The following is a 22,937-nucleotide window of genomic DNA, read 5'->3' as shown; positions in this document are numbered from 1 at the left end:
TTCTTGTACCATTTTCAACAATGTGACTCCCACGGTCTCCTTGGGGGTCATTCCCTGCCATCTCTCTTAGAGGAAAAAAGAGGGTTGCAGGATCATGAAAGGAATGTTTTTATGGGCCAGGCTAAAAGTACCTCTGTAATCTTCCATTGGCCAGAATTTGGACATATAACTATTGTTAAGTGTAAGGATGGCTGGGAAATGTGGTTTAGCTGGGTTTTTAGAAGGAAAAGGGAATGGATTTTGTCAATCAATAAAATTTTAAATTAAAGTTATAAATAAAAATTTTAAGTGATAATAAAAAAGGTGAACTTCCCAGTGGAAAAGTGGTCAATACCAAGGACTACTAAAAATATTCAAGAATATTAAGAATCATTAAGGATAAAGTTAAATAAGTCACAAAAAATCTACTTTTCATATTAAGCTGTCAATATTAAAAATAATGGTCCATGTTATTTTCCTAAGCTACTGAGAAATGGAGAGTCTCCGTCACTACAAGTGAGGGTATAAAATGGTTCCAAGTTCCAGAGGGCAATTGACAATATATGCCCCCAAATTTTTACATGTGCATATCTCTGATCTGGCCTTCCATTCAAAAAAATTTATCCTAAATAAATCTCAGAAAAGTGTTCAAAGATTGACCGAAGTCATCCTTGACTTCTGTTTTTCATACACTACATGAAATCCGTCAGGAAATTGTGTTAGATTTACTTTCACGGTATATACAAAATCTGACTCCTTTTTTCCACCTTCAGTCCTTCTATTTTCTTACCTACAGTCCAATTTTAACACAAGCAGCCATTGTGATTCTTTTAAAACCTGTGTCGTTCCTCTACCCTAAAAGCCTCCAAGAGCTCCAAACTTTTCTCATCTCAGAGGAAAAGCCAAACCGGCTGCATATGATCTGCCACACCCAGGTCAATGGCAAACTTCTCTGATCTCATCTTTTACTCCCCCACCCCACCCCCACTCCCCAGCTCACTTTGCTCAGGCCACACAGGCATCCTTGCCATTCCTGCACGTGTCAAGTGTGTTCCCTCCTCGGGACCTTGCCGTTCACTGTCCCTATCTCTGCTCAGATATCAGGGAAGCCTACCAAATTCCTCCATGCAAGAAAGCAATGTGCCCCCTCTACCCTCTCTCTCCTATTTCCCCTTACACCGCTTGATTTCTCCCCATCACATTTATCACCACCTGATATATTACATATCCTTGTTCACCTGAGTGTTACCGGTCTTCAGTTGTAATGAGGTCAGGGGTTTTGTAACTCGTAGAAGAGTGCCTGGCACATGGAAGGCATTCATTAAGTGTTTGTTGAATGAGTGAATAAAATATTGCAAAATTTCTGAAACATTAAAAAATAGGGGACTGGTTAAATAAACTGGATGGTACACTTGAGGGTCAGACAGACCCTCTGCCTGACCTTCTGCTAAGACAGAATCGAAAGCCTAGACGTGCAGAAAATAAAACTAGAATGTGTTTTGTATCTCCTAGGAGGAAATTCTGGGAATACCAATTTCTAAAGAGGTAACAGTTACTTTTCTTACCCAACTGGTTTCTGAAACCATAGGAAAAGGAAGTTTCTCATCATAAAATGTGTTTTTGCGTTTATCAACTGCTCCTCTGGTCTCAGATAGGTTTCTCTGTGAAAATGGGTGTTTCCAAGGGCAAAGAGGATTTTTAAAAAGCAATCTTATTCTTTGCAGATTGTATTAGCGTGCTGGAGTATCCATAGGAAGATGCCTGCAGACTGCTTGGTTTAAAGAGCAGAAATTTATTTCCTCACAGTTCTGAAAGATGGGAAGTCCAAGATCAAGGTCCAACAGGGCTGCGTTTCTGATGAGGACACTCTTTCTGGCTTGCAGATGGCTGTCTTCTCACTATGTCCTCAGTTGGTCTTTCCTCAGTGCGGATTCATCGAAAGAGAGAGGCTGAGACAGAGCAAGCACGTGTGCGTGAGCACAACCTCGGGTATCAGACCATCACACCTATTGGATTAGGGCCTCACTGTTATGACCTCATTTAACCTTAATTACCTCTTAAATGCTGTATCTCATCTTTGTAGTCACAGCATTTAGTACTAGATACTTGTATTTATTCGTCAAAAATGTTTTAGCCAAGGAAAGCTTGAATTTGGGGCAGCAGTCATATATATTTCTCTATCTCTGTATCTCTGTATCTATCCATCTATCGATCATCTATCCATCTATCCAACTTACTAAACAAATGTAACTCAGTGAGGTACAAGTAAGAAATGGTTATAGTCTCCTCCAAATACTGCCCTTAAAACAGCCATTTTAAAGCCCCCCCCCCCCCGCACCCCCACCTGTCACAGATATCTTGTCACATCTGTAGGTTCTATAACTTCTTGGTCAATTTCAGTGATTAAAAATCCATTCAGTCTATAACTCCAATTTCATATCCAAATAAAAGATTTCTTTTTTCTGTCATCTGCTAGCATGGCGGTTTGGAGGACTGGAAATGGGGAGAGGGTATGGCCTTCTCTTTACCTCTTTCCCATTTTCTACCTTGGAGGGAAGAGTGTAGTTTACTTCTGGGCTGTAGGTCCTTCCTTCCTTTTCTGGTTCCTAGCTTCTCCAGGGAGTGGACACGGGGAGGAGCCAGAGGGATTAAAGGGGCCATCATCTTCATCTTCCTCAGGCTGTTTGGCACTCGCTGTTGGACCAACACCACCCCGCCATCGACAATGGTCTCTCCATAGCAGGTATTCAGATACTGGATTTCCAGAGGAGGCACAAATAGGAGTTCTTCAGGGGCCTTCCCAGTCCACAGTGTCTCGTTTAAATTTTTCCAACTCTCCTCAGCTCTTGCACTCAGTGGCATACTCCTGAACTTTTGTTTTTGTTGCCGGGGGACTTTTTTGCCTAGTAGTTAGTTTTGTGTGTGTGTGTTGGTGCGAACATGATGGCACAAGCCCAGCTTTGTGGTACTCACTTGGCCTACCAGAAACTCACATTCTCATCAAAGCAGAAGTGATAGCTGGGCTACACCACAAGCCTTCCTGTTTCTCTTACTGACATTCACCAATTCCTTTTTTCCTGTTCACGTAGACTTTAGGAAGATGGACTGGCCTGTGTCCTAATTTGAGGTACGAGTAGAAAACGGAGTGCAGGCACCCCCAGACTTTGCAAGTAATTCTCTTACAGCCCTTCTCACTTGGCCTTTTGGAAATGGGTAGGGAAAAGCCACAGTAGAACTTTGTTAAGCCAACAATTTATGACTCCAGTGATTCTCATTTTTTCTCCTCCTTCTCTGGCTTATATGATTTGGGGTAATTGTGGTTATTGAGGGCCCAGTGCTGCTGATTTAGTATGTGCAAATACTTACTGCTTCTTTATCTTCAGCTTTGGACCCTGGCTGGCAGTTTTGGGTCAACAGGGAAAGTTCTACACAAGTTCAGGTCACATATCCTCTCTTGAACTTCATTTCACTCTTCTCTTTTGGAGGGTGCTTATAGAGCTTGTGTCTTATTTTACGCATATTAGCATACTATGAGATGCAGGACAGCTATCCCCCATTTTGCTGATGAAACTGAGATAGTGACAGGCAATCCAGGACAAATTAACTGAAAACTCTTCTGTGACCACAGTCAAGCCTGCACCCCTCCTCGACTGTTTCTGCAAAACGTAGCACCTTTTTCAACTCCGGAACATGGCATTGTTCTTTCGGGCTTACAAGTTTGTCTGCTGGAGAAGCAAACAAAAGCCCTTGGAGCTAAAGGCAAACCTCTTTACCCTAGACACGGTGGAGTACCCATCCTTCAAGTTTCCCTCACCAAACACCCAGGTTCCTGCCTTCCCAAGCCCCACAGTGATGAAGGGGCACTGATATTTCATTCTGCATGTGAAATATAAATCCCTGTTTCCTTGGACCTGACAGTGTTCCTCAATGTTTCTTTAATAGGAATTTCCAAAGGACCCGGGAAACTTTATGCTTAAATACAACCCCTTCAGGCCTGCTGAGATGCTCCAGAGTTCTTGCATTGAGCATGCAGGCTACACACTGAGATGCTACCCTGTGTAACTATAAGTTAAGTATAAATGAATTAGTGAGTTAAAAATATAAACAGGGGTGCCGGGCTGCCTTAGTTGGTAGAACATGCAACTCTTGATTTCAGGGTCATGAGTTAAGTCCCACACTGGGCATGATGCCGACTTAAAAAAAAAAAAAAAAATATATATATATATACACACATATAAATATAAACATATAAAATATATATTTTTATATTTTATATATGCATATAAATATATACATATATACACATATATATTTATGTATGTGTGTATATATATGTATGTGTATATATATGTATATGTATATTTATATATACACACATATAAACATACTCAGGGGCACCTGGCTGGCTGAGTCAGTATAGCCTGCAACTCTTGATCTTGGGTTATGAGTTCAAGCCCCATGTTGGGCCTAGGGCCTAGGGGTTACTTAAAAAAAAAAAAAAACAATAAACAAACAACCAAAAACATATGTGTGTGTGTGTGTGTGTGTGTGTGTGTGTGTATGGATTAAACATATATATATATATATATATGGATTAAACATATATATATGGATTAAACATATATATACACATATATATATACACACACATATGTATATATGTGCCTTACATTTGTGCCTTCTCTGGAAATCTGTATATATATATACACACATATATACATATATATACACATATATATATACACACATATGTATATATGTATATATGTGTGTGTGTGTATATATATATATATATATATGTATATATGTGTGTATATATATATATACGGATTTCCAGAGAAGGCACAAATGTAAGTTCTTTAGGGGCCTTCCCCATCCCAGTGTCTTGTTTAAATTTATATATATTGTACTCCTAGTATATACAAGACCATTGTACTCCTAGCTTAGTTCAGTGATGCTTATCCCCTGGTTTCCCTTCTAATAGAGTTAAAAAGGGAGAGCAGTAAAAAAAAAAAAAAAAAAAAAAAAAAAAAAAAAAAAAAAAAGCTTATATTTATAGCAAATCTATGTGCCAAGCACTGATAATTATTTATATTCTATACATTTTCTCATTCAATTATCATAAATACCCTATGAGTTGGTATTATTTTCTTTGTTTTACAGACTAATTCAACAAAAGAGGTATAGAGAAGTTAAATTAACTGAACTAAGATCACTATTTAGAGGTACTGAATTCAAATTATATACAATCATATTGAAATATAATTGATCTCCAAGCCTGCCCCCCCCCCCAGCACAGAGGAGAAAGATGGAGACATCAAGGTGACCAAGTGGAGGTAGCATGTGGTTATGCGCCAAGGGGAGAAATTATAATCCTTACAATAACATATTTAATATGAGTATGCTTTACGTTGCACAGATATTAATAAAACATACTTCTTAGATGGACTTTAATGTTTCAAATTAAACTTCTTCCCCAAAACATGATGTTTCTTGAGGAACTCTCCTTTGCCTTTCTCACTGCTTTTCTTTGGGACAGAGAGAGACATAGCATGAACGGGGGAGGGGCAGAGAGAGAGGGAGACACAGAATCGGAAACAGGCTCCAGGCTCTGAGCCATCAGCCCAGAGCCTGACGCGGGGCTCCAACTCACGGACCGCGAGATCGTGACCTGGATGAAGTCCGACGCTTAACCGACTGCGCCACCCAGGCGCCCCCTCACTGCTTTTCTTATATCAAATACTGTTTTAGCTGTGATGGGTCATTATACAGTGACCTCCCTGCATTCATGCCCCTCTGCATGTGACACTGCCACACTTCCCATCAAGAGACTGAATTTATCCCTCTGCTCGCTTGAATGCGGGCTGGCCTTATGACTTGCTCTGACCAGTAAAGAGTGGTAGAAACAAGCTTGTACCTGTTCCAAAATTGGGACCCATGAGGCCTTGGCAGCATCTGCCTCTGCCCTGTGGGAGCGCTATTCTGAGAGTGAGTTCAACAAAGGTGCCCAGGATGAAAGCGAGTTTGGAGAGCGAGGATCAGCCAATCCAGCTTTCTCAGCTGAGTGCAGTCAGCAGCGCAACCACCAGCTGAATGCACCTTTCTGAAAAATAACGCATTGTTATTTCAGTCTCTAAGTTTTAGGATGCTGGATTCTTCCAAAGCAATAATAGGTTAACCAAAGTGGGATGGACCAGAAGTACAAAGTAATAGATTAATTCAACAGGAATGAGTAAAGTACAAAGCAATAGATAAATGTAAGAGAAATTAGTATTGCTCCAACAAAACCCAAAGCACATGGCAGTCTTCAGGCCAGGCAGCGGGTGAATGCTGGAAGGGGCAGAGACGAGACTGTCGGTGAAAGCTAGAAAAGCAGGGAGGAGATTGCTCCTGGAGACCAGAGGGCAGAAAGTAGACCAATTAACTCTTGTCTGTGGTACCTTGTAAGGTAGTAAACATACCTAATGAACTCGTTGATCTCACTAATGTCATTTCCATGTAGAACACAGAAAGTAACAATTAGCTTCTTCTAGCTCTCTTTGATGGGAGGTGGCATTTTCTATCGCTGCCATAAAAAATTACAACAAACTCAACAGCTCAAACAGCATACATGTATCATTTTACAGTTCTGTTGAAATCCAGAGGCAGTAAAAATTAAAACCAGATGAGTAAAATAGTATTTAGCTAGAGTTTATTGTGCACAAAAGAATAGCTCACGAACTAGGTGTTCAAATCCAACACTGAGATGAAGCTTAGAGGCAGGATGTCATAGGATGGCTTATAAAGTGAAAATGAGGAAGTTGTTTAATCTTTCCAATGACTGACGATCATAATAGGGGTTGATCATGAAGAGAGGCCTCTGAGCCTCTAACTTTCTTTGGACAGGAAGCAGGAGGCAGGCTGAGGGAGATACAAGAATATGGTAGAAGTGACATTATTTGAGACGCAGAGCCTAGATCTGGAAAAGGTGCCATAGCTTCCGCAGTCACCCTCTCACCCCTCAAATACTGCCTACCAGGTATGTGAAGAAGCCTGGAGTGACAAGTGACAGACTTTGAAGAGCTGAAGAGAGACAACCCGCCCCCACCCCCCCCACCCCCATCCAAGCTGCCTCAGTTGAGCTAGCCCCTAGCCAATCTGCCAGATGAATGCAGCTTCCTGAATACAAGCCCAGGCAAGACCAATAGAATAACCACACAACTACCTATAGACTCATGAAAAATAACGAATCATGTTGTTTTAAACCACTGGATTTGGGTATGGTGGGTTGCTCAGTAGTAGGTAACTAAAATTGTAGTGTAAGTAGCTTCAGTAAGTAGTAAGATACAGCTTTTACTAGCTCACACATTATCTGTTCATATTGTACTTGTATCCCAAAAGACACATTACCTCATTTCCTGAGTAGAGATGGAAAAATACTATCATCATAAAATGCCTTGGATTGATAAGAATTATTTAATGTTTATTGAGTAACCATAAACTATAGTATTATTTTTATTTTATTTTTAATTTTTTTTAACATTTATTTATTTTTGAGACAGAGAGAGACAGAGCATGAACGGGGGAGGGTCAGAGAGAGAGGGAGACACAGAATCCGAAACAGGCTCCAGGCTCTGAGCGGTCAGCACAGAGCCTGACGCGGGGCTTGACGTGGGGCTTGAACTCACGGACGCGACCGTGAGATCATGACCTGAGCCGAAGTCGGACGCTCAACCGACTGAGCCACCCAGGCGCCCCTATAGTATTATTTTTAAACTAGAATGAAGTGATACCTAATAAAAGTTTTTTGTTTGTTTGTTTGTTTTTGTTTACTTTTTACGAAACTTCGCATTGCTGCAAATATACCCTTGGTTTACCCTCTACCTTGTATAGTGTGAGAAGAGTGATTTCCACTAGCTGTGTCACCCTCTAATGAATTCTGAAATAGATAAAGAAGCCATACAAAGAAGGAAAGAAGGAAAGAAAGAAAGAAAGAAAGAGAGAAAGAAAGAAAGAAAGAAACAAACCTTTTTACCTGGACAATAAAGGGACCCTAGTTGAAGAGATAATAATGGAACAGTAAAAACGGTGGTCAGATGGCTACGCTGTCATCTTCATTAAAAAAAATCACAAGATGCTCCATGTTTTTTCTGCTAACAATTTGCTTTAGTAAGATTCTGGCACTGTGGAGGATTTACTCATACACTCGTTTGCTTATTTATTTGGCAAATATTTATCGAGCGCTTCTTAATGAACCAGGCATTGTGTTAGATACTGGAGATACAAGAGTTAATGAGACAGTTATGGTTTCTGACTCACAAAGTCAGTGGGGAATAAGGGGGAGGTGGGTAATAGAAACGTAAATACACTGTTACAATCCAGTGTGATAGGCCCCAGGACAGGATGCTAGAGTAATAGGATTTTGTTGATTCTTCTTAAAAGTTTCTTTAACTCAATAGCTTCTTTCACTGCACCCTGAAACAAAAACAAAAACAAACCAAAAAGCCTGCCATTCATTTTCGTAAAATGTTCATTTTTGCAGGGACCGCTATATCTTGACCTCTCACTTTTCAGGTTTCTGGAGATCTATAAACGCCCTTGGATTATATCGTATGGGGATCCTTATATTGTGTTGGGTCCTGATACTACTGACCCATAAAAGATGCTGCATAATAGAAAGCATTATTCTTTGATTTTCCCTTAGGATTTCCAGCTGATGCCTAAATGGATTTTTTGGAAGAAAGAGTATCTTCAGAGAGCAAAATGAAGACCCTTCTTAATGTAACATGAGAAGCAGTTTCAAATTTCTAAAGCCAGCTTTTCCTCCTGACCCTTTAAATCTACAGCTGGGACTACCAGCCTCATTTTTTGTTTGTTTTCAACTGTGTTCCCACACAGACATCTGGAGGATAAAGACCATTGCCCCGTGTATTCACCTTTGTAGACCCAGGAAGCACATAATATATGTTTGTTGAATGGCTCCAAGAATTACTGCAGAAAATTTATCTTTTGATAATTTCCTATTGCGTTTCTGTCTGGCATACTCAAAACGTTGATTTTTAAGCCACTTAGGCAACCACCAAAATAGGAGAAGAAAAAAACAAGAAAGCATGCCGGTAACTATGCCTAGATTTTTTTTTTTTCTTACTCTCTTTTACATGTGAAAGATCATTCTAAAACGCTAGCTCAAGAAAAGTAGTTTTTAATTGCTTTACATTATTCATAAGCTTCATTATTGTATAAGGTGTCAGGGACAATATGGTCCAAAATCAAAACTATGAGGGCAACGTATTTTGTCAAATTAAACTTGTAAAAGCCAGCACACTATGCATCATTTCAGTAAGATACTGTTAGAAGAGTGCCAAACAGATACGAGAAAACAAGGACAAGCAAGGAATGGCACCACTCCTGCAGAAATTTACTTCGTCCTAGACAACAGAAACTGAAAAGTGATTTTTCCAACAAAAGCAGCAGCAGCCCTCAAGAAGGAATTGATAACCCTAGGAGTAAGCTTTCTTCCCTTTACTGCTGCAAAGTTGGACGGCACAGAATCCCTCCTCTTCCCCCCGCCCCCGCCCCCATCTTGGGGCTGAACTTGAGATCCGTGTTTGCTGTAGTTTTTCCGCAGTCAAGGCCTTTTCTCCTACCCCCTTTCAGGTTGCTCTTTACCCTTCTTCCTCTTCTTAGCTAAGGAAACGTAAAGTACAAAGAGAGAAGAGTTGCAGCCCCTTTCTCTCGCCTCCCCCGCCCGCCCCTCTTTCCGTGGCTCCGCACCTTCCCTTCCCCGCCTTCCGGGGGCAGCCCTACTGTGTTCCCTGGCTCCCGCTCCTCCCCTTCTCCACTCCTCCCCTCCGCCCCTCTCCCGGGCTCCTTCTTTCTCGCTCCCCTCCCCTCCCCCAGACTGGCTTCCCAGCGCGCTTCCCTTCCCCCGCCTCTCGGTCCCGCACCCTCCCCTCCCCCCGCCTCCTGCCTTGTGACACAGCCCGGGTCCTCCCGGAGGCGGCGGCAGCAGCAGCAGCAGCGGCAGCGGCAGCAGCAGCAGCAGCGGCCGCGGCAGTAGCCACCACCTCCGCGGGCGCCGCAGCCCCCGGCTCAGCCTCCCCCCGGCCCCGCCGCCGCCGCAGTCATGGCTGCTGACGGGGTGGACGAACGCTCGCCGCTGCTGTCAGCATCCCACTCGGGGAATGTCACTCCCACGGCCCCGCCGTACTTACAGGAAAGCAGCCCCAGAGGTAAGGCCAGCATAGACCTTTCTACTTCGAAAGGAAAAGCCTAGAATGTGAAAGACCAAGGGAGCTGTAGCTCCGAGGCGGAGGCGAGCCTCTCACTTGGGCTGGGAGAGAGGGATGCTGACTGTGCCTTCCCAAGCCCGAACCTGCTTGGCTGGGAGCTTCCCCGCAGGGCTTTTGGTGGGGTGGGGTGGAGTGTGAGCGTGAGTGTGTGTGTGTGTGTGTGTGTGTGTGTGTGTGTGTGTGTGTGTGTGTTTGCGCGCGCGCGTGTGTGTATTTCACCCCTTCTCACCCGCTGGGTGTGTGTGGGGAGTGTGTGTGTGTGTGTGTGTGTGTGTGTGTGTGTGTGTGTGGCGCGCGTCCGTCCGCGTGTGTGTGTGTGTGTGTGTGTGTGTGTGTGTGTGTGTATTTCACCACTTCTTGTCCAGGGGTACAGGATGTGACATGAATTTCCCAAACTGGGCTTTACTGTTTTAGAACAGCTCCTAAGTGCAGCTGGAGGAGGTGCAAATCTTTCACAATCATTCACAAATCCTTTCAGGTTGCTGACAAACCCCTAGTACTGCTCACCTTGGGATCTGTCCTTGAAAGGGCTTAGCTTGAAAAATGTGCGTCTCCTCCTGTCTCCCCACCAGTGCTCTGTTCAATCAGGGAATTGTCTCCCCAAAAGGAATAGAATGAATCAATATTCTTAATATGTCTGAAATTCCTGCCCTTCCCTGTTACTCCTCTTAGTAAGGAGTATGTGTTAGCTTTAATGGTGAATGATGAAGAATAGAAAGGAAGATGTACTATTTTTTATGCATGTCTGGGTGAGATTGAAATGAACTTACTTCTAAAAGTAACCCAAGTTAATCCTGCATGTACTTCTATTTATTTACTGCTCAAGATGGAGTCAGAAACAATTTGATAGTGGTGGGATCTGAAGAAAGAAGTGTGTGTTTGGGGGAGGTGTTTAGCAAACTATTCAAAGATCTTTGTTCTAAGCCTTGTAGTCGAGTTCTATAGTAGAAAGAAGGTGGAGTCAGGACTTACAGAAAATGGAAGACAAGACTTTAAAAAACCACTTAGAGTAATGAATGGTCAAATGTGGCACTTGCAAACGTAGCTTAAGTGCATCTCTCTTTTTGGCTGAATTTGAGAGGAGTTTAAAAACCCAAGGAGACAGATGTTAATGCCTTTGAAAATATGGGCAGATCATGTTTCTTGTAACACAACTTTTTCCAAGTTCAAGTCTGGAATTGGAGCGGTTGTGGAGCAGGTTCAACTTGTTTAGTGTTTAAAATTTCCACTTAATGAATTACAACAATCTAGATCTTAATCTGCACTTAACAAGAAGCAGGACAGAGGAAAAAGATGTTCAGCTGTGAATAATTCAGTGTGATCAATGAGTTAAGAAATAAGGTGCAAAATGGAGCAGAGACTCACCTACAGAAAAGCCACAAGTCATGTTTGTAGGTCCATGTTAAACTTGCATCAGAGGATACCAGTTGGGGGAATTTCCTTTAATGCACAAATTTGATATTAATATTTTACTCTTAACCTAAATTGGGTGGTCTAGAAGAAGTTTAACCACTTATAAATGAATGTTTCATCAAGTCACCCCTTGAGGCAAAATATTTGCAATTTATTAAAAGACAAACTTTGGAGTTAAGCAACTGTCCTCTGACAGATTTTCATGCCCTCTATCTTGCATCTTTGTTTTTGTATTTTTAGCCACAGTGGCGAAATTATTCCACAAAAATAGTCATACTCACGGACCTGCTTGTAGAATTCTGTATCATTTGCCATGTATTTGTTTAATCTGATAAAACCCCTCACATTACAGAAGAAGTTGCAAAGTCCAGTTCAGCCACTGAGAAAAAGAAGTTTCATTCCAGATAACTTAATAACCGAAGAAATTCAATGTATTAAAGAACGAAATTCAACTGAGTAAATTTGAAAGATCTTATTGGCTTGGGGCGCCTGGGTGGCTCAGTCAGTTAAGCATCCGACTAAGGCTCAGGTCATGATCTCACTGTTGGAGAGTTCCAGTTTGAGCCCTGAGTGGGGCTCTGTGCTGACAGTGGGGAGCCTGGATCCTGCTTCAGATTCTGTGTCTCCCTCTCTTTCTCTGCCCCTCCCCTGCTCATACTTTCTCTCTCTCTCTCAAAAATAAATAAAGGTTAAAAAAAATTGAAGACCTTACTGGCTTTATTTAATGATTCATGACTCGAGCAGCATCCCATCTAGCATACAGAAGGGAGCTTCCAAAAGCTGTACAAAATGAAAGACTTCTATAGGCGGAATGGAGTGGGAACAAGGAAATTATACTGCCAAAAAGTGGAATGATTGTGGGAAGACCACTTTCCTTTATGGGATGGCAGGGGTTTATCAGGCAGATGACCTCACTAGTGCGGATCAGGTAGTTCCTGATTCACTTTAAGATTCCATTTCTGGAAGAGGTCGAAAGTGTAATTAAGTCTCAGTTTGGTGATATGGAGCTAAGCTTAAGTGACTCCATTTTGAGCCCGTTGTCTTGTTTTTAACAATTGATTTAGCTAAAAGCTGTTTCTGCCTTATGGTAGAATATAATTTTTTTTCTATACCTGGTGGATAAGAAAGGTTAGATAATTAGAAACACTAATTTCATGTGGCATAATACCTAGGAAGCAAGAAGCATAGATGAGAAGTGAGAACATTTTATGTGTTGGCATTTTTGTCAGAATATCTTCTCTTAAATAACAAATAAGCATCTTCATATATATTTTGAGTAATACACAAAATCTGATTCTAGAACACCAGTCCTATTTACCCATTCAGTGATTCACTGGGCAGCATGATGTGCTAGAGACTACTCTAGGTCAACAAGACTGACCAAACACCCTTTGGAGCCCATGTTGAAGTGGGCAGAAATAATAAATAAACACAATGGCTAATTATATGTATTGTAGGAAACACTCTGTTGCTAGACCAGATCTTTTCAGTCTTGAAAGTAGTTGACAAGAATTAGAGTTGAAGGTTGGGATTCAAAATAGAATAGAATGCACTTTTTGATAATGAACTTTGTTTTATGATACCATTCATAATTATGCACTTTTTTTTTAAAAAAAAATTGTTAAGAGCCATAACTCGTGATTATTTTCTCTAATCGAATCCTTTGCTGTTTGTGTTACCATCTAAGAACAGGAATGTTAGCTCTCCAAGATGAAGTATTCCGTTTTAAGTTGAAAGTTGGTGAAGTGTTTATTTATAGACAGGTTATTGATAATGTAGTGGGAAGCAGTTAGTATTCTGCGTCTTGTTTTACCACAGTCAGAATCATGTCTGGTCTGTGTAATAATCCACCTGGGTTTCTAAGTGGAATGCTTCTAGTGGTCTTTTACCATCAGTGTCGGATTCCTGCACAGAGGAGAGGAGCACCTCTCCGGTGATTAGAATACTCCATTTGGTACATGTGTCAGCTTTTGTTAAGGCATAGACATTAAAAGCAAAGACAGGTTTAGGCTCATTTGAAAAAAAAGATTGGAAGAAATACCACAAAACTTACATAATTTGACTATATTTAATTGATTTCTTCATACATCTGCTATTTTTATAAGTAGGATATAGCAAGAGAATATGACCTTTATATTTATAGACGAGACTGAAAAATGGTTTATATTTGGGATTGCCTAATTATCCATGTATTGAATAGGGAATGTGCTTATCTACTTCACTATAATTTTAAAGGAATTGTTATAAGAGACAGTTCATTTACTTAGTTTATTTCTGTCATTCATTCAGCAAATAAATATTTGAGTACTAGGTAAGTTCTGTGATAGGATGGGAAAAACAGATATGGCCCCTCTTCCAGTCTAGTGGGGGATATTGAGACATCAATTACATAGTCATTTGAACAAATTCAAAGTGCAGTGGGGATAAGGACAGTGCCTGAAATTTATCCAGTGCAATGAAATTATATAATAAAAAGACTTAACCTGGTTAGGAAGACAGGGAAGACTTTCCTGAGACTTTATTGAGACTTTGGTCTCCAAGTTGAACGTGGGGAAAGGGGGATTGGAAACACATTCTAGACTAAGAAAACATTCTGTTACAAAAGCCTTCAGGAGGATGGAGTATGATGAGTACAAGGAACTGGAAGAAGGCTGGTGTGGCTAACGTGGAAGCTAACAGGGAATACACTGCAAAATGGGATTGGAGAAGTGGGTATGGTTAATGTTCTCCAAAGACCCTTCTCGCCCTCCAAAGAGCTATGCTTTTTGATATTCAAGTCCTTGGATAGTTCCTCTCCTCCTTGAATCTGGACTGACCATGAGGTTCAATTTTGATGTATAGGATAAAGTAGAAGAGAACTGAATGACTTCAGAGACTAGGTCACAAGAGGTCTTGCAGCTTTTGCCTTGGTCTCTTATAAAATGTACCCTGAAGAAAGTAACTTGTCTTGTAAGAATTTGAATACACTGAGACTGCCATGCTTTAAGGAACCCCTGACTACACATGTGGGGAGACTACATGGAGAGAGGGATGCTTGACCAGCCCTCAGACATGTGAGTGAAGAAGCCATCTTGGATGCCCAGCCCAGTTGAGCGTTCAGATGACTCCAACTCAAGCCAAATTCTTATTGTAGCTGTATGATAGATTCTAGATGATTCCCATCCAGCTCAAGCTGAACAATCCACAGAATCATGAAAGGTAGTATTAAACTGTTGTTTTAAACCACTAAGTTTTGGGGTGATTTGTTTTGCAGCAACAGACGGCCAGAGCAATTAAGTATTGCTCAGTCCATGCAGGGTATTATTGGTCATGTTGAGAAATTTTGCCTTCAACGAAGGGATGATCTGGTCACATCTTTATTATGATTATTATTATTATTACATATGTATCATCATCATCATGATTATTTAAATGGAAATACAATTGACACACAATGTTACATTCATTTTAGGTGTAGAACACAGTGACTGAGATGTATGTTATGCTGTGCTCACCACAAGTATAGCTACCGTCTGTCAGTATACAGTTCTCTTACAGTACCATTGACTATATTCTCTATGATGTGCCTTTTATCCATGGGACTTATTCATTCAATAATTGGAAACCTGTATCTTCCACTCCACGTTCTCCAATTTGCCCAACCTCCAACCCTCCTACCCCCTCCTACCCCCTCCTACCTCCTCCCTCTGACCACCATCAGTGTGTTCTCTGTATTTATGGATCTGTTTTTGCTATTTGTTTGTTTTGTTTTTTAGATTCCATACATATGTGAGGTATTTGTCTTTCTCTGTGTTTTTATTTTTTTTAAGTTTTTTAAAAAAACTGATTGAGAGAGAGATAACTGGGGAGGGGCAGAGAGAGGGGAATAAAGAGAATCCCAAGCCGGCTTCACACTGCCAGCACAGAGCCCTACGTGGGGTTCGATCCCATGAACTGTGAGATCGTGACCGGAACTGAAATCAAGAGTCAGATGCTTAACTGACCGAACCACCCAGGCACCCCTGTCTTTTTATTTTTAAGTAGGCTCTGCACTGGGTGCAGAGCCCAATGTGGGGCTCAAACTCATACTCACAACCCTGTGATAAAGACTTGAGTTGAGATCAAGAGCTGGACGCTTAACCGACTGAGCTATCCAGGTGCCCCTGTCTTTCTCTGTCGTATTTTACTTAGCATAATACCTTTTTGGTCTATTCATGTTGTCATAAATGGCAGCATCTTGTTCTTTTTTATGGCAGAGTAATATTCCAGTGTGTGTGTGTGTGTGTGCGCGCGTGTGTGTATACATACACATTGCATCTTTATCCATTCCTATGTTGATGGACTCTTAGGTTGCTTCCACATCTTGGCTATCATAAATAATGCTGCAGTATACATAGGGGTGCATATATCTTTTTCAATTAGTGTTTTTGTTTTCTTGGGGTAAATACTCAGTAGTGAAATACTGGATCATATGCCATTTCTATTTTTAATTTTTTGCAAAGCCTTCATACTGTTTTCTACAGTGGACGCACCAGTTTGCATTCTCACTAACAGTGTAATGAAGAACGTTCCTTTTTTCTCCACAACCTCGCCAACACTGTTGTTTCTTGTGTTATTGATTTTAGCCATTCTGACAGGTGTGATATGATATCTCATTGTAGTTTTGATTTGCATTTCTCTAATGCCTAGTGATGTTGAGCAGCTTTTCATGGTTCGGTTGGCCATCTGTATGTCTTCTTTGGAGAAATCTCTATTCTATTTTTATTATTTTTAAATCACTCTATTTCTAGAGTAGAAAATGAGTGACAGTGGAGCAAGAGACAATGAGGATCCATGGCTTGAGTGGCCACTGAAATGATTCAGGCAGATCAGTTATGCTGTGATGATAGCTTGGACTCGGGTGGTGGAGGTGGAGATAAGATGATGCTAAGGAGGTAAATTAAAGACAACTTGATGGTAGATTGGCTGAGAGGGTGAGAAAGAGGTGGCGAGAATATCTTCCAGAGTGTCCACAGCCTGGTGTGATTGCCTACACTGAGAGATCCCCAGAAGAGCATCAGTTTTTGGGAAACACAGGTCATGAGCTTACTTTTAGACATGACACATTTAAGATAGTTTCAAATATCCAAGAAGAGATGTCAGGTAGGCAATTGGACCTACAGGTGTAGAGCTGAGAAATGAGGCCTAGGTTAAAAAACACAAAATTGTGTTATTTGTGTATTGGTGACAGCCAAGTACATGGATGTTGATTCAGAACTTCCCGAGGCCCCACCAGTGTGCCATGCAATGTGCTGAGATAGAACATACGTGTGTTAAGATATTGGTTATCATCAGTCCTTGGAACAGCAGAAGGCTTTAGGCCAGAGGCCTCCATCTCTGAGTACCTATAAAAATATTGTCATGTTCTCTGTGTACCAAAATGCACAAAAGTTTGGGAGACTATCTATGAGACCACTTAGGGAGAAAAAAAACAAAGTAAAAAGAAGAGAGAGCCTAGGGTAAAGCTTTGAGATACTCCGACATTCAATGACTAGTTAGAGGAAGATGAACCTCCGAGAAGACCGTAAGTAGCTTCCAGGCAGGTAGGAGGAAAACCCAAAGACTCTCATATCACAGAATCAAGGAGAAGAGACCACTTCAAGAAAGGAGTAGTCGAACATGTCCAAAGCTGCAAGAAAGAACAAATAGATAAGGGCTAAAAATGTCTTTTGAACTTAGTGTCATGGAGGTCATTAGTAACCTCAGTGATAATTGTTTATACGTGTTTATATTCAAGTCCTTTTTAAAGAATTGAAAAATTATTCATTTCCACCTGATCTAATATTCTAATGTACATTTATTTTAATTGTAAGATCCCTTCAAGGTGACTTAACTTCAGGGAAGAGGCCAATTCTTTATTCTGAAACACACGTAGATTTCGTATGAAATGTAAGTAGACGTTGTCATTTCCTTTTCGCCTTTGTTTCACTTTTTAAAAACGTGTACATTTGAAATTGCTTGAGGAAATGTTTTCAGTGACTAGAAAATAAATTCACTTCTGGTTGAAGAGATAAGTTATTTACTATGTAACCCCTGCATTCCTCACTTAGAAATTGTATTGTTTTTAGTGGTCCTCTTCTGTCCTCTACCTGCAGAAATCTAAAGTTAGAAATGGTGCCTCAGTTTAAAGTGGGGCAAAGTCTTATTTCACTTAGAACTATGTTCTGTTCCAGCCTAGAGTTTTATTGAGTGTCTGAGTTCAGGCTGCTATCACAGAATACCATACACTGGGTGGCTGAAACACCACATTTCTTTCTCACAGTTCTGGAGGTTGGGAGGTCCAAGATCCAAGTGCCAATAGGTTTAGCATCTGGTGAGAGCTGAGAGTGTCTTCAGGTTGCAGAGTGCTGACTTCTTGTATCCTCCTCACATGATGGAAAGAGTGCACGAGAACTCACTGTCCGCTTCCTTTCGTAACAGCGCTAGCCTCATGCGTGAGGGTTTCGCCGTTATGGCCTAATTACCTCGCAACGGCCCCACCTCCTAATACCATCACACTGGGGGTGAGAGATTCAACACGAATTTTGAGGGGACGTAAACATTCAGTCCGGTGCGCTGAATTAGAGTTCTCGAATATATTTGGGCAGTCTGTTACATTTCTGAACCTCCTCGCATCCTTGCGGAGTTTGGGGTTGGCTGTGGATTGGCAGGAGAAGGTGAGGCAGACCCAGAGACCCACACCATACGCGTGACCCACCGTAAGGTTAGCGGCTGGACCACACACCCCGTGAAGGCCTCCCCGGGGGTGTGCACCGGCTGTGGTATGGAGCAAGTAGGGTCTTGCCGAAGCTGATTTTGTGATAGGCTAAAACTAATGCCACCTATAGGAGAACGATTTCAGACTGGTTCTTGGATCACAGGCTGCTTCGCTGAGGCCACATCCTTATGAAGGGAAAATGGAGCCCAAACGTCGGTGAAGTGTATCTGCTTCCAGTTTTCCAGTATCGCGGCAAGCCCATTTCTTATTACAGTCCTTTCCCACCGTTTGGCAGGCATCCGTCTCCATGATTCTTTTATTCTATTTTATAATGCCCACACTTCCTCCTGGCTCTAGCCAGCATCTTTAGTACGTTAATCAAGACATGTTTCATTCAGTCAGTCATCCTTTCAAATATTTGAGTGCCTATTGTACTGTTCCAGATGCCCGGGAGCTTATGTTCCAGTGAGAGATACATACAGTGAGCACTATAATTTCAGAGAGTGAAGAAAATAAAGCAGGGTATGAGGATGGAGGGTTAACTGCATGGGGAGTGTCTCTGATTGCTTCAGGAAAGATACCTCAGACATGACAGTTGCTCAGAGACCTGAAAAATTAGCTGAAATCAACCATTGGAAGACAGGGGAGAAGTGTGCAAGTTGAAACATGCTGTTTGAAAACAAGGAAGGCGGTGGGTTACAGCGTGGTGTCTAAGGGGAAGTGTGGCGGAAGGGATTAGGGGACTGGACGAGGGAAGACAAGGAGGGTTTGTAGGTCACCGTCAGAGATATGGTTGCATTCCGAGGGTAATGGCAAACCGTGGAGGGGTTGGAGCAAAGGAGAAACGTGAAATGCTTTACTTTTTAAGAAAATCGGGGCATCTGAGTGGCTGTCAGTTGAGCATCCGACTTTGAGCATCCGACTTTGGCTCGGGTCATGATCTTGTATTTCATGAGGTCAAGCCCCACGTCGGGCTTGCTGCTGTCAGCACGGAGCCCGCTTTGGATCCTCTGTCCCTATCTCTCTCTGCCCCTCCCCCACTCACACTCTGTCTCAAAAATAAACATCAAAAAAAGAAAGAAAATCATCATGGTTGGGATGTGGGGAGTGGATTACTGGGGGGAAAATAAGAAGACACTGAATAAGACATGGCATTAATCAGGAGGCTGTTCATGTGGGCTAGGTAAGAGGTCTGAACCAGGGTGGAGGTGACGGAAGGAAGCAGTGAGACGTGGTTGGATTCAGGGCATATTTAAGCATAGAGCAGCAGGACTTGCCAACGGACTGAGTCAGTGGAAGGAAAGGAATCACAAATCTCCAAAAATGACCCAAGCAACTAGGAAACTCTGCTTTTATCTAAGGTAGACAAACAGGAGAAGAAGTTGTGTATGTGGGGGCAGGGGGAAGGACAGTGGAAATCCATATTCTGTTTTACTTTATTTTATATTTTAAAAATGTTTATTTTGAGAGAGAGCGAGTGTACACACACAAGTGGGGGAGGGGCAGAGAGAGAGAGAGGAAGAGAGAATCCGAAGCAGGCTCCAAGCTTGCAGCGCAGAGCCCTATGGCAGAACCCAAGGCGGGGCTCGATTCTATGACCATTAGATCGTGACCTGGGCCAAAATCAAGAATCTGATGCTCCACTGACTGAGCCCCCCGGGTGCCCCTCAATACTCTGTTTTAGAAGCATTGAGTTTGAAATACCTTCACTCCTCACTCAGTTGGGGGTGTCGAGTAGGCAGTGGATGAGCAAGTCTGGGATATGAGGACACATCAAGGCTAGAGAGTAAATTTCATTCAGCAATTATTTATCATCTGTATGATAACACATCACTGTGGTGAGAGGTGATGCTGTGAATTTCCCATTCATTTCCAAGGACTTTGCATATGGTTTTCAGGAATGTCAAATGTTTAGGGTATAACATTCTGTTAAAATCTTGAAAGATTGGCAGATGGATACAGATGTTAGCCAGACGAATACAGATGTTAGAGAGGCGAGTTAGCCAGATGGATGTTCATTAACTATCTTTGAGGGCAATAAGCAACTATCTGGGAAGTGATCCAAATGGGGAAAAGCAGGCAACATTGGATATAGTTTTGTGCTCAGCTGTTTTGTGTTTCAGTTTTGTAAGGATGAGGAGATGTTGTATACACTGGGAGGGATATCCCTCTAATAGCTCTTAAGAGGGAATACATTCTTCCTGTTGTTTTCTGTTCTTTTGAGAGGACTTCTCTACTTTTGGGGGTGGGGGGAATGTATTAGCGTTTGTGTTGCTTTGGCAGTTTTCCAGATTCTTTCCTTTTCCTGATTGCTGTCGTAAAGTGAATTTTTTTTCCCCCATAAGAATAAAAACAATGTGACAAAGGAATGGAAAGCATGGCTTCTCTTCCTGGCCTTCATGTCAGTTTCTCAAGCACTGGGATATCTAAATCCCTTTATAATCTCAGAGATGATCTCACTACCAGGTATGGTTTAGCCTGTGGGACTTGATGCTTGAGTTCTTTCTGCCAGTGGCTAGCTGCTGACCTGAGCATAGTTATTTGACATCTCTGTGCCTCAGTTTCCTAAATGAGAAGGCGTGGTTTAGTATATTTCCTTTTGCTTTTCTATTCTATGACACAGTTGTTTTTGGTAAGCAATCTGGATACACCTACGAGAATAGATCTATAACTTTGAAATATAGGTGGTTATCTTATCTCACTCTTTCACTTCCAATGTCCCTCTTTCACTTAAGTTCCTACTCTATTACTCTCTGAAAATTGGAAAGATATTATATTAAAGAGTATTACATAGCTCTTTTAAGCATTGGAAGTCCAACTAACGTGCAACATATTATTCTGTAGAATGTGTTTGTATGTGCCACATGACGGTTAGGGCATTCTATCAAAGCATCTATTTCTAAAGGTAATGGCAAAATCCTTCTTCTTCCAAGTTGAAATATTTAACCTTGGTAGATTCATAATAGGGATTTTTAAAACAGTGTATAAGAAAGTTTCTAATTGTTCAACATTTGAACATGTGGTTTCTACAGAGGGAGAATTTGGGGGAAGGTATGTTATAAGATGAAATCTTACAGTGTTAGAGATTAAAGTGCTAAGATTCACAGTCCAGAAGAAAAGAAACACAGGGTGAGAATAGTGAGTAGATTTAAGGTGAGAAGACTTTTATAAACACCCAAGTTGTTATTACTCTCAGGCCATAGGATATTTCCCTAAAAAACACTGATATCTACTGAGCTGTATGAATTCTACCAATTAATACAAAACTATTTCAAAAATTTCTAAGAAAACCATTTTCCGATTTACAGAATTCAGGGATCCTGTTCTGTTGGTTCTCTGTACAGAATACTTTGCCATGCTTAACGAAAGGGTGTTTGTATTTGCTACCAGTCCTAAATGAAGATGTAGGTTATTACTAAAACTATTAGACATGCCTGAATGCAGGCATGTTGTAAAACCACCACAGAAACAAGCATGGGAGAGCCACAGACTGGAAGACCATGCAGCTAGGAGAGAAATGAGGAAACTCTCCATTCCATTATGGGAAGATTGCTGTGATATACAGTGGCCATACCCTCTATTGGCTATAATGAGGAACTTTCTCTCCTGGATTAACTTCTGGCTTTCGTTAGCAATCTCTGTATTTTGAAATGAAATTTAGTTAACCCATGGGGTAAAGATATCTGAACACTAGAATTTAAGGGACTTATTCACTAAATATCTTTATACACTTAGTGTATGCTTAAAAAATAAGTACTGGTTTTAGGAGGTTCATTTCACTCCAAATATGTGTCTGATTTTTTGCGTAGATTTACGGAGAATGAATCAGGTCAGGAAACAAATCGCATTTTTTTTTAAATTTTTTTTTTAACGTTTATTTATTTTGGGGACAGAGAGAGACAGAGCACGAACAGGGGAGGGGCAGAGAGAGAGGGAGACACAGAATCAGAAGCAGGCTCCAGGCTCTGAGCCATCAGCCCAGAGCCCGACGCGGGGCTCGAACTCATGGACCGCGAGATTGTGACCTGGCTGAAGTCGGAAGCTTAACCGACTGAGCCACCCAGGCGCCCCTAAATCGCATTTTTTGAAATCCAAGTCAGCACAGACACTGTAGTTGATCAAGTGGAGGAAGCAAATGTGGCTTATTCACTGTCAATACTTGAAGAGAGCACTAGTACCACAGATGAGATGCATTAATAGAATGAGGCAGGAATATTGCCTTAAGAGAAACAGAGAAATCAGGGCAAAAAGCTTTTGTCGTCCAGGAATTGGTCATTGGCAGGTCACTGGGCACTTCTTGCCAGCACCTCCAGTTAGGAGGCAGTGTTCTGATACAGCCCGAACGCCTGAGACCACGGAGGGAGAGGAAAACGACAGATTAATAGCTCGTAGTGGAATTCAGTACACATCATCAGCTGCTGTAGAAGAAGGCCTGGTTTGTCGTTGCCTGGGGCCTGCCGCGGGCACCACATAAACTCTTACAAGCAATGCTGGAGGCATTAGGATGCAGATTGATCTTGGTTCCAAGCTGATACTACAACCACACTCAATAACGTGTG

General features: G+C 41.6%; 1 protein-coding gene and 1 long non-coding RNA gene across 6 annotated transcripts in view; one reads left to right on the top strand and one right to left on the bottom strand.

The window, feature by feature from the left end:
* Positions 1-22,937, top strand: part of PIP4P2 (phosphatidylinositol-4,5-bisphosphate 4-phosphatase 2) — an 86,394-nt gene that overhangs the window by 23,051 nt on the left and 40,406 nt on the right. The window contains exons 2-3 of one of the 5 annotated variants that reach the window (XM_058698519.1): positions 8,663-9,074; positions 17,495-17,570. In XM_058698519.1, coding sequence (XP_058554502.1) covers positions 17,564-17,570 — 7 coding nt within the window. In that variant the 5' untranslated portion in view covers positions 8,663-9,074; positions 17,495-17,563. Of the gene's footprint in view, positions 1-8,662; positions 9,075-9,124; positions 10,191-14,673; positions 14,862-17,494; positions 17,571-22,937 lie in introns of those variants that run through there. The other 4 variants (XM_058698518.1, XM_058698521.1, XM_058698517.1 and 1 more) reach the window with 4 other exon arrangements.
* LOC131494282 (uncharacterized) lies at positions 1,752-10,437 on the bottom strand. The gene is made up of 3 exons (XR_009253289.1): positions 10,173-10,437; positions 5,897-6,082; positions 1,752-1,928 (listed from the first exon to the last, which is right to left on the bottom strand). It is a non-coding gene; the product is annotated as an uncharacterized LOC131494282 (long non-coding RNA).

This window comes from Neofelis nebulosa, chromosome 14 (assembly GCF_028018385.1).
Source record: "Neofelis nebulosa isolate mNeoNeb1 chromosome 14, mNeoNeb1.pri, whole genome shotgun sequence".
NCBI lineage: Eukaryota > Metazoa > Chordata > Mammalia > Carnivora > Felidae > Neofelis > Neofelis nebulosa.
Note: the sequence above shows the minus strand (reverse complement) of the source record. Positions and strands in the feature narration are given on the sequence as shown.